The 19523-nt window shown below is 47.1% G+C and overlaps 2 protein-coding genes across 2 annotated transcripts in view; one reads left to right on the forward strand and one right to left on the reverse strand.

The window, feature by feature from the left end:
* SLC15A3 (solute carrier family 15 member 3) lies at positions 1-17706 on the forward strand. Its single transcript, XM_035123966.2, has 8 exons — positions 1-811; positions 2912-3210; positions 5459-5621; positions 8840-8950; positions 10277-10445; positions 14050-14205; positions 14384-14542; positions 14872-17706. Exons 1-8 carry the CDS (start codon positions 248-250, stop codon positions 15024-15026), a joined length of 1776 nt encoding a protein of 591 aa, XP_034979857.2. The 5' UTR covers positions 1-247; the 3' UTR covers positions 15027-17706.
* The window catches only part of TMEM132A (transmembrane protein 132A), a 25116-nt gene continuing 23267 nt past the window's right edge, over positions 17675-19523 (reverse strand). Inside the window, exon 11 of the mRNA XM_035123977.2 lies at positions 17675-19380. Within this exon, the coding sequence (XP_034979868.2) occupies positions 18184-19380 (1197 nt within the window). The 3' untranslated portion in view covers positions 17675-18183. The remainder of the gene's footprint in view (positions 19381-19523) is intronic.

A 19523-nucleotide genomic window follows, 5' to 3' on the forward strand; every position in this document is an offset into this window, starting at 1 on the left:
AAAAGGGAACCAGCTCTGCCTCACGGAAAATGAAAGTTTCCTTTCAGAGAAAAGAGCTGTCATATGACATCTGTATTTGAACAGAGAAATGAGGAAGTGCAAGGAGCACTGTGAGAGGCTCTGGAGTAGAAAGAGGATCCCTGGGAAGAAAGACTCCGAGGAAAAGACAGAGACAGGAAAGGGAGAGGCCGAGAGGATAGGCAGGTACTAGGCTGATAACGAACTCAGATCCCAAGGCAGGGCTTGCATGGCCTCGCTGGGGGCCCGGGAGGAGCGGAAGCCCCTCATAAGGCAGGAGGAGGCCCCTGGCAGGCCTGCCGCATCTCCCTTTGAGGGCAGAAAGACTGCTTGTGCTGCTGTGCTGCTGGTGGAGATTCTGGAGCGAACCGCTTTTTTTGGCATCGTCTCCAACCTCGTCCTGTACCTCAACAGCAGCAACTTCAACTGGGGCGGCGCCCAGTCTTCGCGTGCGGCATTGCTCTTCTTGGGGGCCTCCTACCTGTTTTCTCCCATCGGGGGTTGGCTCGCGGATGCTTACCTGGGCCGCTACTGGACCATCGCATTCAGCTTCCTGCTCTACTTGCTGTCGGCCTGCCTCCTGCCAACCGTGGCCTCGCAAGGTGGTCGGCTCTGGCTGTGCGGGGAGATGCCAGCTTACCCAGTACAACCCCCCTGCAAAAATGGTAGTACGGACTGCAACCAGCAATTGCCAAGTCAATATTGTGCCCCTCTTATGTACAGTGGTCTACTGCTCCTGGCCCTGAGCATCAGCTCTGTCAAAGCCAACCTCACACCATTTGGCGCTGACCAGGTAAGAGATCTGAGCTCACATCTACCCTTCCTATTTATACAAGGAGGATATTGGTGTTAACTTCGCTCCTTGTTTCATGGGCTCCTCCTGTCTTCAATATACATTGATTGAGTAAACACAATACCTCTGAAGTACATTAAAAATGGTTTGTTTTTTTCTGTTAAAGAATTCTGGGCACTGTGATTTATTAAAAGTTGCTGGGAATTGTAAATCTGTGAGGGGGAAACTAGAGGGCCCAGAATTATTTGAGGGAAATAATGTGTTTTGGATATGCTTTAAGGGCAAAGTGTATATGCAGCCTTTGGCTCATTGTCTCCTGACTCTTGTTAAAAGCAGAATGCATTATTTTAGTTTATGTTTACATACAGTGGTGCCTCGCAAGATGAATTTAATTCATTCTGTGAGTCAATTTGTTTTGCGAAAAATTCGTCTTGCGAATCCCATAGGAATGCATTGAATTTTTAATTTTATTTTTGCCCATAGGAATGCATTATTTGAATTTCAATGCATTCCTATGGGAAACAGCGATTCGCTAGACGAATTTTTCACAAAACGAATTTGTCTTGCGAAGCAACCTCCGATCGCAAAACCCATTCATCTAGCGAAAAATTCGTCTAGCAGGGCATTCGTCTAGCGAGGTACCACTGTACTTCCTTATATCCTGCTTTTCAGCACAGATTTTCAGCAATAGCAATATAAGAAAATTCAACATAAACCTAAATGAATTAAATAAAAAATAGAAAAGGCCTCCAAAAATTGAAAAGCTTTTACCTGCGGCCGAAAAGATAACAGACTCGTTGTGAAGCAAATCTCTCTGGGGAGAACCTTTTAAAGTAGGGGCCCTGACTAAAGCATATTTTTCACTATGCTGGCTTTTCTTCATCTTCAGTAGTTTTTCAATTAAATGTAGCTTTTATCTTTCTATGTGTTATTTTTCTGAAAAAGACAATAAAAGCTTTTTCTTTTTCTTTTAAAGTAGAATTATTGTTATCATTGCCATCATCCATAGTAGTAATAACAATAACCCACCCTTTCCCCCTAAAATCCCAGGGTTGCAACAATTAAAACACAGTGTTAAAAACAACTTGAAACAACTTACAATCACAGAAATAAAGCAGGTCTTAAAAATATACATCTAAGCTGTGAAAAGGCAGGATAAAAAGTCGATCTTTAGGATTCAGCAAATGCTGTATAATGAAGAGGCCTCCTCCATGATAAGGGAATTCCTTCACCAGGGTCTCCACCTCCCCCCCAAATAAACCTCTGAGAGAAAGAGGCATACTTTCAGGTATTCGGGAGCCCAGATTGTTTAGGGCTGTGGTATGAGAATGGTTTCTGATGTCTGTACCAATAGGGTCAATGCTTCTGCCATGCTCAGTTTCCACCCAGAACACCATTAAATCCAAACAAACATGTGTAAAAGCACCTGCAGCCAGGGGTCTTTCAAATTTGTAGGAGATTAGGCAACTTCCTGACTGAGCTCCTTACAAAGAACAGTGGATAAGTCTTCTCCTCACCAGGGTTTGGTGTGTACAGCTGCCTCTGTCAAACTCGACCTCAGGACCCCCTTGGTTTGCACCTCATTCAAATATCTTTTGTGGTATCCCACAAAAGAGTTTTTCATGTGTGCACATCAGCCTTGCAAATAAGACTACAACAGTTATCCACCCCTACAAATGTTTACTAGTCCTAGTCCACATTATAAAGGTAAAGGGACCCCTGACCATTAGGTCCAGTCGTGACCGACTCTGGGGTTGCGCACTCATCTCGCATTATTGGCCAAGGGAGCCGGCGTATAGCTTCCAGGTCATGTGGCCAGCATGACAAAGCCACTTCTGGTGAACCAGAGCAGCACACGGAAACGCTGTTTACCTTCCCACTGTAGCGGTTCCTATTCATCTACTTGCATTTTGACATGCTTTCGAACTGCTAGGTTGGCAGTGTCCACATTATACTTGGACGGAAAGAACCCATTGTCTTTCAGGTTTCAAATATATCCCTTGCTGGTCACATGAAGACACTTCTTACAGGGATAAATCACACAAGCAACTTGTCTATCAAAACATGGTCTCACTCCCCTGTACTTTTAAAAATTTGAAGGTGACGGACCGTGGCCGGGATGCCACCCGACGTTTCTTCAACTGGTTCTACTGGAGCATTAATATTGGGGCTGTGATCTCTCTGCTGGTAATTGCCTTCATCCAGCAGAATGTGGACTTTCTTACTGGCTATGCCATCCCTGCTGGCTGCCTGGCCCTGGCCCTCATCGTCTTCCTCCTGGCTGCCCCCACCTTTGTCACAAAGCCTGCGGCTGGCAGTCATGTCTACCCCATGTTCCAGTTGGCCCTCCAGAAAAGCTGCTGTGGCCGAGCAATCCAGAAGATGACCACGAAAACCAGGTAAAGCAGAGGAGATATCTCTTTCGGCTGGCCAAGGCCATTTACTCTATGGGACTTTCCTCTGAGCAGTGCTGGATTATGTGCTTAGGACTGGCATGAGCACCGCTCAAAAAGCATGTGTGTAGCAGTTGGTTTAAAAAACAAAACTTCTTTAGATCAGTCAGAAAGGGTTAAGCATTACCTTACCTTCCGGCAAGAAGCTACCCTTCACCTAGACGGCATTAACACAGTGCAGGTGTACAGATGCAGCAAATGAGGTGGCAGAATCTTGAGGGAATTATGGACTTTACCACTTTAGGATGCAAGTGGGGGGTGATATTTTTATTTTTTAAAAAACAGGGTCCACCAGATAAAATGGTTATTGATTGGTCTGTTCTCTATGATGCTAGCTTTCTACTTTCAGAGAGTTTCTTAAACTTAAACACACACACACACACACACACACACACACAATAATTTTTAAAAATGGCATCCCCTGCTAAAGTCTGAAGTAATGCAGCCTATTCGATCTCTTCATTCTGTTGCATTTTCGGACAAGGCCACATAAACTTATCCTAAGGGAATAGCTTCTTAATTAATTTAATATTCTATTTTTTTTTTCATAATCTGGTGGAAAAAGCACAGTGAAAATGTGACTAGTGAAGCTGAGCCCTGGAATCATTGGGAGCTCTCATATTATTTGGTTGGTCCACTTGTGTTGTGTGGAAAGGGACCGTATAAAAAGACCCCTCAAGAAGGGCGGGAAGTATCTTCCAGTTGCAGTAGGTGAAGCAATGCATGCTTCTCACTCACCAAGTGCACTGGAATCTGCCAGATAAGATACTGAGTCAGGCCATTAGTCCTTCGAGAGCAAGGGTGGGGCATTTTTTGTAATAATAATAATAATAATAATAACAATAATAAATAATTAAAAATTTATTATTTATATCCTGCCCATCTGGCTGGGTTCCCCCAACCACTCTGGGCGGCTTCCAACAAAATATTAAAATACAGAAATCCATCAGACATTAAAAGCTTCCCTAAACAGGGCTGCCTTAAGATGCCTTCTAAAAGTCTGGTAATTGTTGTTATCTTTGACCTCTGGTGGGAGGGCATTCCACAGGGTGGGTGCCACTACCGAGAAGGCCCTCCGCCTGGTTCCCTGTAACTTGGCTTATCGTAGCGAGGGAACCGCCAGACCTCTGTGTCCAGGCAGAACGATGGGGACCTCAGTGTCCAGGCAGAACGATGGGGGTGGAGATGCTCCTTCAGGTATACTGGACCAAGGCCGTTTAGGTTTTCCAGATGGTGTTGGAGTTCCCATTATTCCTTACTACAGACCATTTCTGAAGGGTGTGATGAGAGCTGTAGTCCAACAACACCTGGAGGGCCAGAGGGTTCCCCATTCATGGACTAGCCCAATATTGTTTGCTCTGACTGGCAGCAGGTTTGCCACGATTTCAGATGGGTTTTTCTTTGCCCTGCCTAAACATGTCAGGAATTGAACCTGGAACCTTCTTCATCCAAAGCATATGCTTCACCACCCACAGAGCTCTCTTTGCAGCAAAGATGGAAAACCTGTGGTCCTCCAGATGTTGTTGAACTACAGCTTTTGTTGTCCTTGACCGTAGGCTGTGCTGGTTGTGGCTGATGGGAGTTGTGGCCCTCTATGTTATCTGATGCCAAGTTTCTTATCCCTTACAGCAGGGCAGGAGGAGAAACAATTCTCACTCTACTTCCAACCCATAGGAATGCACTCTCAGGGCCAAGGCTCAAAGGGGCTGTGGTCTTTGTGGGAAATAGATGGTTACTTTGTCCACCTTTGAACATAGCTGCCAAGTCTCCCGTTTTCCCCGGGAAATCCCTGTTTTTCCAGCTGTTCCCAGCTGAGAAAATGGATTTTTTTTGTTTTCTCCCGGTTTATTCTGGCGCGGCAGCCATTTTGGAACTGGGCAAAGCAGCATCAAAAGTCACTTCTGAGCATGCTCCGCCCAGTTCCAAAATGGCAGCAGCGCTACTTCTGGTCTGCTATTTTCGGCCTGGTCCCTTATTTCTCTGACAGCAACTTGGCAGGTATGCCTTTGAACAGGTTGTTGAGTTCCGGGGAATGTTACTTCAGGCTCTGCAATAACAGTCTTGATTCCTATAAATGAAGTGAAACTGCTATTTGGGGATAAGAAACCCACATGAACTAATTTGAAGCCTGGAGTGAGACCCTGGTCATGTTATAAAAGCCCTGATACACTTCTGGTGTTCCTTTTATCTACAGAACACACAGTAACCAGTCAGAAGCCGAGGCTAATGGCTCACTTTCAGGTCCAAGGACTCAGCCTGTGGGGATGTCACATGAGAATATTGCCAACTTCCAAGTGATAATGAAGATTCTACCTGTGTTGCTGACTCTCATCCCGTACTGGATGGTCTATTTCCAGGTAGGGCATGGCACCGTTTCCCTATTCTGGTCGGAAGCCCTGATCCATTTAGTGCAGGTATGGGGAAGCTGTGGCCCTCTGGATGTTGCTGAACTACAGCTCGCAGCATCCCTGACCATTGGCCATGCTGGCTTGGGCTGATGGGAGTTGGAGTCCAAAAACATTTGGAGAGTTACAGCTTCCCCATACCTGGTTTAGTGGCTGAAGTTAGAAGGAGTGGAGGGTTAAAGGATGTCCTTTCATTGCCAAAATATTCTTAAACCATGTGTGACTTCATATTTTCATAATAATAGTACATAATAGTAATAGTGTTGTACAGGAACCCTCTCCATTTGGTCACTTTGGCCTACATGAGCTCTGCCCCGTCCTTAGCAGGGAAGCAAATTCAACTAGGATTGCAACCCACTATGCATTCATGTGGGCTCAAGCCCAAATTTAGTTCCAAAAAAACTTGCATAGGGTGATCAGACTGCAAGGTTCCTAGCAGGGCTAGATTTGGACCTTTAGAGGCCCTAAGCACTTAAAGGATTTTGGTTCCCTCTTCTGTTTCTAATTCAAAATATAAACAATATTAAAAATAAAATTTATTTTTTGAAATGAAATGAAACCTACAGTAAGATGGAAAATAATGTTTATTTTTATATATTTGTATAAATAATGTTTGTGTTTGTTCAGCTGCACCATATGGTACATGGTAAATCTTGCAATGTGAAAAAAATCTGTAGTGCCCCCTTCCATTGGTCCAGCCCTGGTTCCTAGTCTCTTGAGTTATTAGGGAGGAGGGGCTATAGGAAAAAAAAAACAGGAGTCTGCCCATTTCATTTCCCCCTTGGTTCCTGTTGGCTTTTACAGCACAGCTGTAAAGCTGACAAGCAGTTACTATAAACTGAAATGAAATGCACATTAAAAAGCAAAGCTATGGAAGCAGAGGTGTTTCTATTCCCGTACATTTTTTTTTCAACAAGGTATAAATCCTTGTTTGTAGGTGAGTGGGCTGCCAAGAAAATGTGAAACCATTTATCCCAAAGAGATATTTGCGAGGGGAAAGGAGCAAGCATGGAGACAACAATAAAACAGATTATTCTAAATGTTAAAAATTGCTCAGGAGGATGCCTGTTTTGATACAAGCTCATGGTGTTTCCATACAACACGGTTTCACTTATCCACTCTGAGGTGCTATGGCACTAAGTCAGCTGTTGAGAGAGGTCTTCCTTCTTCAAGGCACCAGGCATCTCAGCAGGGATAGGGAACTTCCAGGGGTTGCTGGTCTCCATTTGCTATCACCCCTGACTGTTGGCTATGCTGGGTGGGCTTGATGGGAGTTGGAATCCAACAATATAGGGCTACAGGTTACCTACCCCTAGCATGTTTTTTTTAATGAATCCGTTTAATAACATGCCTTTTAACTGATTAGCCAATTCATGATTAAAAGCAGAGTTTCCCCAAAATGGGACGAGGATACACATTGCACAGAATACATGGCCTCTTATGTTATCATTTAAATACACACGAACTCACTTTCACTGATTGCTGGGGATAGGTCTGCAAAACAGTGGGGAAATGGTACCTCATTCCGAGGAAAAGTAGGTGCCCTTGCTGTGGTTGGCTTTGTGATGTCATCATGTAGCTAAATCTGATTGGCCAACTACAGGGCAACCGATCCCTGAGGTGCTCAGATAATGAATTTCACTGTTCTTGCAGCATCTGCCCTGCAGATGGCTGGGAGACCAATGTGTACTGAAGACCCATGGATGGGTATGGGCACATCAAAGAAAGCCCTGCACATATGCTTATTTATAAGGACATTCAAAGTTTGTTAGTTTATGTAGGCATATGCTACATTTACATCCCTGACTTTCTTCTATGACGGAACCCACTGTGGCATACAAGGGTTCTCCCCAGATGTTCTTCCCATCCAGGCATTGACCAAACCCAGGTATGCAAACATAGCCACCAAATCTTGGTGCCCAGTGGAGTTTTTTCTGGGTGACTCCTGGGGGCCAGGGCATTTGGGGGCTCCCCAGTGGTTTTTTGAGGGGGCTGAGACCCTCAATGTTCAGAGGGCATGCACATGACATCAGGACATCGCACTGGGCCCCCTCAAATATCCGGAGAAGCTGGCACCTCTGCCTGCAAAGCTTCAACTAAGTGGTTGCAGAATGGGTCTCAGACCAGAACTTGGGTCCAACATTCCTGTTTTCCATACTTTACAGTATTAGTGTTTCAGGGCTGCAACATATTCTTTGCTTGCAATGGATGAATGAGAGTTTATTGCAGATTCAACTAAGTTGTTTGGGGGTTTGTTTGTTTGTTTTGCAATTGTGACCCCATATATTACACAGGCTGACCCCACTCCTGTGTTTTTGTTTCCCTTACTTAAACCCTCTTCTGGTCTCAAGAGACACTTCTTCATGGTTCTGGCTGCTTTATAGGACAGAAAGTAGGGGGTTTTGTACCGTGCACAGGATTTGGGTGACAATTTCCACTTTTGTAGCCGATGCAGCCAAATACGCAAATGCAATCAGATCTGCATATCTAGCCACCAGGGAGAGAACACATTAAATGTTTTTTATTGGCATTTAATATGATCAGGGATTTAAACAGCTCTGGCTGGCTTTATTAGATGCATTATTTGTGAGTTTCGGGGAGACTTGATATCACTGACAATGATTTAAGAGTTCCTGAATTTTACAACAGATTCATCTGTTTGTAAAGTTGTTGCAAAGTTGTTTTCTTATTTCTTCACATCAAGAAATAACACAAGAATATTTGTCTGTATGTGGTGGGCATTGCCAATGAGCTCCATACTTTTGATCACCACAGAGCTTATACCAGTGGTTCCCAAACTTTTTTGGTTCCATAAACTCACCCCCAGTGCTGCTTACCCTACCTTAGGAGAAGCTTTATTAGTGCTTTGCATGCCCCACTAAGGAAGATAATAACACAATAAAATTCAAAGCAGTAACAATTATTTGCACATTTATTAAAAATCCAGTTGAAACTATTTAGTTAATTCAACAAAATTGATTAGCTTGATCCAGATATATCAGCTGCTCAGAATCTGATTGTCATTTACACTTCCAGTGCTTCCCCCCCCTCTTTGGGAACCACTGGCTTAGACCTTGACAGTCAGCTGGGTTGGGGTCAATCAAAGACTCCTGATCTTTCTAGCTAAGCATATATATCTTTAATGGCATTCCTCTTGTCTTGCGTTTTAGATGCAGTCAACCTACTACCTGCAGGGTCTGCACCTCTACATCCCCAATATCTTTCAGAAGAGTCAGCAGAACAACAGTGCTTTCTCAGTGGACACAGATGGTCACTACACGGTAGGCCATGAGAAACAATGCTGTGTGGCTTCGTTAGACCTTGAGAAGACGGTGTAAGAACTGTCCAGCCCAAATGACAAAGCTTGATCCAGGGGGACGAGCTGTGGTGACTTGGGTCACATTGTGACAAATGCGGCAACCATCACAACAAATGTCTCTTTTAAGTGGAGGAGATACGGGTGCTCAACAGCTCCAATGAAGAGGCTGAGCCGATGGTGAATGTGTTAAGGAACAACAGGGCTTCTTCAGGGAAGGGACATAAAGCAATAGCCTGGTTCTGCCCAGAGCAACATTCCTCCTCCTCTGCAACAGCCCAGGCACAACCCCTATTTTTATAGGCAGAATAGCTGCTGACCAGCTGCATGTGACTCTGGCAATGATAACAGGCCTCAGACACCACAAACAGAAGAGAAATTGTTCCACGTCCCCTCAGGCCCCAAACTGTGTTGTGCTAAGCTAAGGGGAGAGTTGAGATGAGAGTAAGGATGGGATGCATATGCAGGAGAGAATGAGAGATTCTGGGGAAAGAACTCAGGCATTCATGTTGGCTTTGGACTTCTTTCTTAAGGGAATGCCCTTCTATTTCATGAATAGGAAGCAGTCTCTTTTATTTAAAGGACTTAAACGACATTGATTAATTCCCCCCTCCCATCCTTTCTGATGCTGCTTGCCCGCCTCCTCAGTTTGGTAGCTGTGGTGCTTTTATTACTATTTCTCAAGATTCCGGGGAAAACATCCTCAGAATATGCGAAAATGATCCATATAGTGGTCTCTGGAGATCTGTTGAAAAAATGGATGTGTGGGCTCATTTCCTTCTTGCAAGGAGCCAACCATATGCAGAGATTGCCACGAACAGGACTGTGCTTTTTGCACACTCTGCAAAACACTCTATTGTGGGGAATATGATAAAAGTATGATCATGTAATTGGATTGCTTAACCAACCCATGATAATCAGGTGTGAGACAGCACACTGTGATATTGGGCATCCACTACATGTTTAGAAGGTTGTACCAATTGGCCACGACAGTCAGGGACAGTTGACACAATCAGACTAGTGCATTCAAAAATGTTGGTTGCATGACATTCCATCAAACAGGTGTTCCCACACCCACTAGCTCCATAGAAGTGTCACTGGTATCTGTAAACGGAGCTTTTTTCAGTTGGAACTCACTGGTACTTAGTTTCAGCACCTCTCAAGTGGGCACTATAGCCATTATAAGAGAATAAGAGAGGCATTCATGGTGAGTTCCTGCACCTCTTTTTCTAGAAAAACAATACTGCCTGTAAATATATCTGAAGAGCTCTCTCTCCCTCTCCCTCTCCAGTTCCCAGATGCCTGGCTCCTTCTAGCGAATGTGGTGGTTCTGCTGGTCCTGGTCCCACTAAAAGACCGGGTCATAGACCCGTTCCTGTCAAAGAGGAAGCTATTGCCTTCAGCACTAAAGAGGATGGCTCTAGGCATGTTCTTTGGGCTTGCCTCAGTTGTTGTTGCAGGTGAGTCATTCATTCATCTGTATCAATCCCAACCGCTTCCAGACAGGCAGGGCCGTAGCTAGGGGGTGGTGAGGAAGGCCCCTACCAGGGGTGCAAGTCAGGGGGCGCACACACGCAAAATTGGCTTAAAAATATGTCCATAAATATGTCTATAAATAAAAATATTGATTATTGCCTCACAAGAAAAGGTTTTTAATAGAGGGTCTTTATATGATATGCAGGGCCCTCTTTTTCTCTATTTTTTTCCTGTCCCACATTCCTTTTTCTTTAAACTTCTGTGGCTAGGGGCGCAATCTGGACAGTTCTGCCAGGGGCGCAAGATCACCTAGCTACGGCTCTGCAGGCAGGTAGCGCCAAGTGCCACCCAATCATTGCTCTTCCATTGTATCTACCACTGCAGTTGCAATGAACTTTGTGCAACTCGCCATGTTCTGTCTTCATCAATGGGCATGAGTTTTGTGAGTGGAACCATTTGAAACTCAGCACACATTCACTATAACCCTTGTGGGTGCCATTATAGCCCCACGTTACTTTTTAAATTGATGTTTTAATTATATCACTAAAACACCTTTCCAAGTTTTTTTTAAAAAAATTGAAAGAGATAACAGGGATAATACAGCTGTTATACTTCAATAATGTTCTGACCTTATATTATAGTGTTATAATGCTAGATCTTTCTTTCCTGTTTTTTTTAAAAATGTTATCCCTGGAAACACATTTTAGTGATAATTAAAACAAAAACAAAAACACAGTAATAAAATTGTGCTCACCATAAATATTATAAATAACCAGTGCATGCTGAGCAGTAATAGGTTCAATTGCTCAGTATGTTACTGTCCCACATCAAACCCTCATTCTTTAAGAAAGATGGAAGGAGTAGCACTAAACACACCTGCATATGTGGAGATTGTGCTGCTTTTCCATTCTTCCGGGAAGGGGGGAGGGGCTGGGCATTCTGTGTTCTGAGGGAAGATGGAAGAATCACAGGGAAAACAGAGGAAAATAATGCCTGGATGGCGATACAGGCAGTCATGAGGCTGCCTGTAGAAAGTGATTGCCTAACGGACAGCAATTCTAAAGTAAATGCCTCATAAGGGAAGCACTCCCTAGTTCCTATTTTTAGAGTAAAACCAATTGAGCCCAAAGCATAAAATATAATAGGCTTTATCAGCCACCTTGCTCCAATAGAATCAGAAACAAGGCTTCAGGAATAAGGAATGCTATTTTATCAGTACCAGGAATCGATTTGTATTTTATGAAATAGCATGCATTACAATTGTCCTGTGGTTATACTACTTCACAATGCAGATGGGGGATTGTAGGTTTCTGAATTCCTCTACGATGTAAACAACAACAAAAACAACAAACAATAAAAACTCAGTTACCAGTACTTAAAAAATAGCACCCTAGGGAGAAAGCATTGTGACGTTATCCTGGGAATAGCACCCTGGGAAGGGAACCTTTGTTACAAAGTGCGTTCAGTCATGCCTTACACACACAATGCACAAATGCATACTACTCACTTAGAAGGACTATACCAGGCATCCCCAAACTGCAGCCCTCCAGATGTTTTGGCCTACAACTCCCATGATCCCTAGCTAACAGGACCAGTGGTCAGGGATGATGGGAATTGTAGTCCAAAACATCTGGAGGGCCGAAGTTTGGGGGTGCCTGGACTATACTATCTGCTTTTTTCTGAAGACCTGCCCTGAGCGTTGCTTTCCAGATGTCCAGGTTGCAATGCAAATATCAGGGTGCATTAGCCAGTGCTGATTGCCCACCAGGCCTGGCAATCATCGGCACAGGCTGTGCAGTCCATATAGCTGCTTTCCTGCAGTGTGCGCAGGGGTCTCCCAGGTCAAAGATGCCAACATTTCCCTAGCACATTGCCTGCCTAATGAGCATTCCTGCGGCCAGTTGGCATCATCAGGGCATGCTCACAATATAGAGATTCACTCAAAACCCTGGCAAGGCTTTGTAGAGCAGCAGGGCCATCTTCCACGGCTGGAAGATGGAGAAGGGCAGGACAATTGCTGCATCAGCCCAGCACAAGGGGAGGGGGAATTAAATTGCTCTCCCCCTTGTTAGAAAGGCCCTACCCGGAAGCCTGCTGAAATTTCCTGCAGAAGCATCTAATGATGCAGTTCTGGACATTTGCAGCATCTGGAAAACTCCTCTAAAACTTCACGCTGTTGCTGACATTTAATGCAGTATCTTGACTGGAAGCAAGAGTGTACTGCTTTCCTGGTGGTTTTATGTAAGCCCAGTTTAGTCATGAGATGTCTGGCATGGTCTGAGGAGTCAGGAGCCGGGTTTGCTCTCACAATGAAAGGACAACCAGGAACGCCTCCTTGCAACTAAAACACAATGTATGTTTCATTCTTCCCTCATGTTAACAAGATTGTGGGTGCCAGGCACCTATAATCCCTGGATCCAGGGGTTCAGGAAACTTGATTAAAATATAAGCCAGGTGGTGCTGTGGGTTAAACCACAGAGCCTAGGGCTTGCTGATCAGAAGGTCGGCGGTGTTTCCGTGTGCTGCTCTGGTTCGCCAGAAGTGGCTTTGTCATGCTGGCCACATGACCTGGAAGCTGTATGGCGGCTCCCTCGGCCAATAACGCGAGATGAGCGCCGCAACCCCAGAGTTGGTCATGACTGGACCTAATGGTCAGGGGTCCCTTTACCTTTACCTTAGCTTCTTCATGAGGTAATCACCATCAAAAGAGAACAAAGGAAAGGCGATGAGCCATTAAGAAAGCAGTGGAGCTGGATTGCAAATGGGTGGGGCTCTTAGATAGTGAGAAGGACAAAGCCTGTTTCTTAGAGAGCAGAGCTTTCTGTGGAGTGACCTACGGTAGAATAGGGAAAAGTTGCAGGCTGGAAAGGGAGAGAGAGAGAGAGAGAGAGAGAGAGAGAGAGAGAGAGAGAGAGAGAGAGAGAGAGAGAGAGAGAGAGAGAGTGTCATGGCTGATTTCTGCTTGAATCCAAGGCTGTGGCTATGGGAGAAACAAGACCCTTTTGAGGTGTTAATGTTGTGAACCCCTCCATCGTAGGCTCAGGTTGCATATATGTGTAAATAACCATATTTCATAAAGACACCACAGTCTCCGCTGTGCCTCATTTACAAAAGGAAACAGAGGCACCAGGTAAGCATCTGGAACCCCTGGAATCTCACACTGCTCGGAGATTTGGGTGGCATGCAACTTTATGTTCCATCCTTTCCCTTTTGTGCTACACTCCCTCTCTCTCAGTCATTATCACCCTTAAAGAACCATTTAGGCCTACACCTCTTGCCATTGTGACATGATAAGGACTCATTGCAACAGCAATCTGAGGAGGAAGGGAGATTCATTTGAAGCATTAATTGGCAAATGAGGAAAGTGCACAGAAGTGTACCACATGGCTCTCTTTTAAGCTGTTAGCTGGTGGAATACTCTCACTAAAGGAACAGCAAATGGTCCTGTACACACACAGAGAGAGGGGGGGCAGAGAGAGAGAGGCAGAGAGGCAGAGAGAGAGAGGCATGGCCTATAATTAAATATACAGTATCCCATCTGTGAAATGCATCCTGACTATGGGTCTAAAGGCTGCTTCTACTCAATAGGTGTTCTGGAGTCTGAGCGTCTGAAATACGTGAACAATGGGACCATCTCACAGAGAATTGGGAAGGATGTTTACAATGCAGCCCCGTTCTACATTTGGTGGCAAATCCCTCAATACCTGCTCATCGGAATCAGCGAAATCTTTGCCAGCATTCCTGGTAAGCAGCACAGAAGAGTTTTCTATGGCACTAGCAAACAGTTGCCGGGAACTGCACACAAAGGGGAAGGGGGTCAATGGAAGCCTGAATACAGCTATGGTTTATGGAGCCTTGATTAATGGTTTAAAAATACCTGGTACTTTTGCTCTTCTGGTTAATCAACACTCCTTTCTCCCAGGGCTGGAGTTTGCCTACTCAGAAGCTCCCAAATCTATGCAAGGAGCCATCATGGGTCTCTTCTTCTTCATTTCCGGTGTGGGATCACTTTTAGGATCTGGCCTCCTGACATTGCTCTCTGTGCCGGCCATTGGCTGGATGCACTGCCCAGAGGATTTCGGTAAGTGATAAATCTGCTGCCCTTTAGCCACAAGTAGCGGGTAAAATCGGACAGTAGGGAGCGTTAAAGGCCTCTTGACATGTCCCTCCTAGGGTCTGGGCTTTGGCCTTTGTCCAAGTTATAATGGCAGGACAGCGTAGGCAAGAAAGGAACCTGGTGTGTCTGAGAAGCTGCAAAGAAGGTATGTTGTCAGGAGGCTGCTGTAGACAGAGAATAGGAGGAAAGAATTGCCTGGAGTGGTGAATGCTGCAGTCCTATGGCAATGGGACTCCCTGCTGCTGGCCTGCTTTGTGTATGTACACTAATGGCTCTCCCTTTTTCTCCCCAAGGGAACATTAACAAATGTCGGATGGATTATTATTTCTTCCTGCTGGCCGGGATTCAGACAGTAACCTGTGTCCTCTTTGTCTGGATCTCCATCCGCTACGAGCACCAGCAGCAGCAGTCCCCCTGCCTCCGCTCTGCTGGCCGCGAGCACAACTAACATCCTCTGCCTTCTTCCACCGGGACTGCAAAGAGGCGCCAGAGTCCCCTGGATCTCAGCATGCTGCAGAATCCCCACCACTGTGGCCTATATGGTTAACTGCTGGGATGTTGCGGAGGCCAATGGTATATAAAAGGATTAGAGAAATTAATTGGGGATAGAGCTGTCAGTGGCAGCCAGCCAAAGACGACAACCGCACGTTCAAAGTGTCATTAACGTCTTAGTTCTCGAATCTGAGCCCGGGGAGCCCAAATTAATTATCCCGGGATATAAGCCGCTGTGACTAAGTCACACAGACCCGTTCTCTGACCTGGCAAAGCTGCTCTTGCTCCTGTGAGTACTTAACATTCCTTTTGCAGTTCAGCTGTCCTTTTTGGCGGCGGGATTAAACCCAAAAATAAGAGGGGAGTTCTCCCTGTATCTCTCCTCCCTCTACCCCCCCTCCTTCTCGTGCCCCCTCCCATGCCCAAGCCAATGACAAGACCATTCTCTCTTTAAGCCACTGTGCAGCCTTCTTGAAAGTCACCTCCTCGGGGAAATTATTCTCTCTGGCCAAGGATAAGTGTAGCAAATGGAGATGTGGCTGGTGATGGGTTAAGAAATCAGATATATACAGCAAAGCTTTTCACCCAATGAGATCTGGTGTGGAGGGATCCACAGTCCTTTTCTGAGAATGGACATGGCCTTTAAGGTGTGCCCCATCAGTTACTGAGAGCCAGTTTTGTCACAGAGAAAACGACACCTGTTGCCCTGCTTCTGGGGTGCATGGCTTCTGTTAGATGAAAAAAGAAAGCGGTGGGCGTGGGATTTGAAGAGCACAACAGTGTTAATGGGTTGGGCCCAGAGAAGATGGAAAGGAATGGCACTTGTGGAATGGGGACTTCCTGACTGCTCCCTCCCACCTCATGGCAGCCCTTAGGCACAAACATCCAGCAATGGCAGGAGGTGGGGTATGGCAGGGACTGCAATGGGGCAGGGAAATCAGAGGAATCTGACAGGGGTGTCCTGGGGAAGCTTTAAGTACTTTAGGACCCATGTGGATCCAAGCACTTGTTTTTTGAACGTATGCAATGTGAACCTATGACACTTCATTTTACATGTGGGGAATACAGGGGTAGATCTATATTGTGGAATGGAAACCGCTGTCACTTTCAATTAAAACAAACAAACAACTGATCCTCTGACTGATCAAACTTCACTTACAAACGTGAGCCGGCACAAAATCTAAAATGATGTTTCGATCATTGCTTTAGTAAGCCTTCTTGTGGCCTTTTTTAAGTCCATCTCAGCATTCTTTTTGGAATGCAAAGAAGAGTAGAATTATCTTTGCAATGCCAAAACTCCAAAAGTGAAAAGCTTGTTTCTGTGTGGAAGAAGCCAGGCATAGATGCGGGTCAAAGGCGACAGGTTGTTCCTAGTGTGGCATCTTTAACTTGGCAGGGGCTTTAATCTGGACCACAGCATCAAATGCACCCAGCTGGGCTGGATTCCGCTGCAGCTCGTGTCAGCTCAGTGTGCTGGATTTGCTCTTCAGCTGTCGTTATGAATTTTTAAAATTAAAATCAATGCCAAACTCCCTATAGAAACATTCTGTGCTTGAGAAGACTCCCGTAGAATCCCAGAGAGAAGTTGCACAGGGGCCTCGTCTTACTTTTCCTGGTAATATGAAATCTAATCCTAAATGATTTATGACCAGTGGGCCTGTAGCTTATCGGCATATTTGAGGAGTGACAGGAGGACGGAAGGTGGCAGTTAGAAGGGCCTCCCACAGAGACAAGTTTCAACAGCGCAGAGGAGAGGGCTCCTGTCATTCAAAATCGTTGCATAGAAGAGGGGTTTTTTGGCAGGTGTCTCCTGCAAGGATGGGGAAAGGGGTACTTGCTGAATTTCCTTCCATACAGGGAAAAATTGGTGGTAGGATAACATCAGCTCTAGGTTGGGCAAGACACCCCTCCTGCTTTGAGTCTAGCACCTCATCACAGTTCTCACCAGCTGCTGCCCCTCTTCCTTTTCTGCCTCCTCCTGCTACCACCTGCTTGTTAGCAGCAGAAAGCCAGTGAGCACCCAGGCAGGTGAATAAGCAAGTAGGTTGCAAAGGTGGCGAGGAGGAGATCCTCTTGCCACAGAGGTGTGGCCCCCTGGCAGACGACGGACTGCGCTGATCTCTCGGTGCCGGTTCTGCTTCCTGAGTGCCTGACCTGAATCTGGCTAGCAGGGAGTGTTGCCCATGGCCAGCCAAGCAAGGAAAGCAAGCAATTGAGTCCAAAACACAGAAAACTTCCGTTATTTTCAATTATCATTTATTTTTATTAACAATGTAAGAATTAAAAATCTTCCATAAATAAAAGGACTTGCCTGGCAGCCTCCCAATACTACAGGTATAAAATATGAGCGATTGTACAAAACTGTTAAAAGACACCAGGCACACAGCTGGGGTGAAAAAGGACCGGCCGGTGCTTGCTGGAGTTCTGCCCTTGCCCGGCTTGTTTTTTTTCTTTTTTGGAAGTGGGGTGTGGGAATTGCGGGGAGGGGAAGAGCCCCAGGCTCAAAACTACAGGAAGGAAGGGACACTCGCTGTTCAAACCACCACAATGGACACAAACTGGCAATGAGGGTCAAAGCAATAAGGGAGGTCCGGGGGAAAGAAGGCACCCCCACTGGCCCCCCAGGATTCCCCTCCAGAACACATCGCAGTTGGCTTGCTGTTGCTGCTGCTGCTGCGCAGCTGATTTCCAGCCTGCAAAACCCTCACCCCACCCCCCTACTCTAGTTAGAAACCTCTTTGGGTGGGAGTAGGGGAGAAGCAAGGAGGGCAACCCAGGTTCTGTCCCTGCAACGGAGAGGTAGCTCCACTGAGGCCATAGCAGAAAGGGGAGGACTCCAACCCAGCACATCCCCCTCCGGCATGAAAAGAGAACGGGCTTAGTGGTGCAGCCAAGGAAGGAGATCTCTAACATAGAGAGAGAAGCACAAGTATCCCTGGCCGAGTAACCCAAGGCTGGTTTCCTGTTGTGTAGAGCCCTCTTCAGAAAGGGGGGGGAGGGGAGAACGCCCAGCTGGATGACCCTAGGAGAGCACCCAAGGGGGGAGCTTGCAGGTGCCGATCCCTTATTGGTTTGCCCCTATGGGTACAGGTGGGGCACGGGAGAGCCAGAGGTCAGGAGCTGCCCCGGATCCTCTCCATGTAGCTGCGCAGCTCGTCTGGGTCATGCAGCCCCATGTCCTCGCACACCCAGCGGATGTCGTCTTCGCTGGCCACCAGGATGGACTGAACAGCAGGAGCGGAAGGCGGGGGGCTGGGAGCGGAACCAGGGGGGGACGCGAAGGTCACAAACTCCACGCGCTTCCGCCGGCCACCCACCTCCCTGCCCTCCTTCTTTCTAGACAAGGTGGTGGTGAGGGCTGGGCTCCCAGGGGCAGGCAGGCCTAGAGTGCCGGCAGAAATGCCCATCTCTGGCCCTGGCGGTGGCAGTGGCGGAGGACCTGGGCTCTCCTGAGCCACAGCCTCCAGCTTGCCTTCTGGCCCCGCACAGCAACAGCACCCATCGCTGGTGCAAGAAGGGCCCAGGGGTTGGTCCTGGCAGTGTGGGTGGCGCAGATCCAGCTGCCGGCTAAGCTCCTCTTGGTCGGTGCCCAGCCAGACCCAGTTGTGGGGCTGCGGGGCGGAAGAGGCCAGCCCCGAACCGGCATCGGGAGGCTCCTTGCGCTGGTAGCGGAGGACAAAGACCACGCAGTTGATGAGGAAGATGAAAATGGCGAGGCAGAAAACCCCCAGCAGAACGTACATCCCTATCTCCAGATCCGTCACCTTGGCAGGGGCCTTCACCATCTCCTCCTCCTCCACCACCTCCATCTCCTTGGGGTGGTTATAGGAGCTGCCGCCAGGCTCCTCAAATTTGGTCATGGGCGGCCCCACTCCCACCGGGCTGCGCCTCCGTGACCCCCTTCCGCTTTCGGTGACAGCTGCAACTGTCACCGCTTCGCCTGACATGGCGCCTTCCGCTCGCTGGAAAGGGGGCTCACCGTGGAGACCGGGGTCGTGCTGCTGTGGGCTGCTTGTGGTCGGGAGGTGCTGGCCAAAGTTCACTTCCAGCCACATGGTGCCCTGGGAGAGGGGGGCCCTATGCTTGCCCTTGCGGCAGGAGTCTGGCGAGTGCAGGCTCAGCTGCAGGAGGGATCCTCGGCCTGGCCCCTCCGCCACGGCCACAGGGCGAGCCTGCTCCTCATCCAGCCGCACGGAGACCACGCGAGGGTTCAGCGAAGAAAGCGAGAGCACCGCATCCCGCCAGCCATAAAGCTCTATGGGAGCCAAGGTGTGGTCGGTGAATACCAGCCAGAGGGTCAGCACTGCTTCCTGCAAGGAAAGGGAATGTGGGATCAGGAGGTGGAGGAGATCACACAGATAAGACACATGCCTGAGTTTAATATGGGGTAGGATTGCCATATCTGGAGCAGTGCATGCTGGGACTGACCCCCTGTAACCTGGGTAATTGCCCC

The sequence above is a fragment of the Zootoca vivipara genome, chromosome 1, assembly GCF_963506605.1.
Source record: "Zootoca vivipara chromosome 1, rZooViv1.1, whole genome shotgun sequence".
NCBI classification, from domain to species: Eukaryota; Metazoa; Chordata; class Lepidosauria; order Squamata; family Lacertidae; genus Zootoca; species Zootoca vivipara.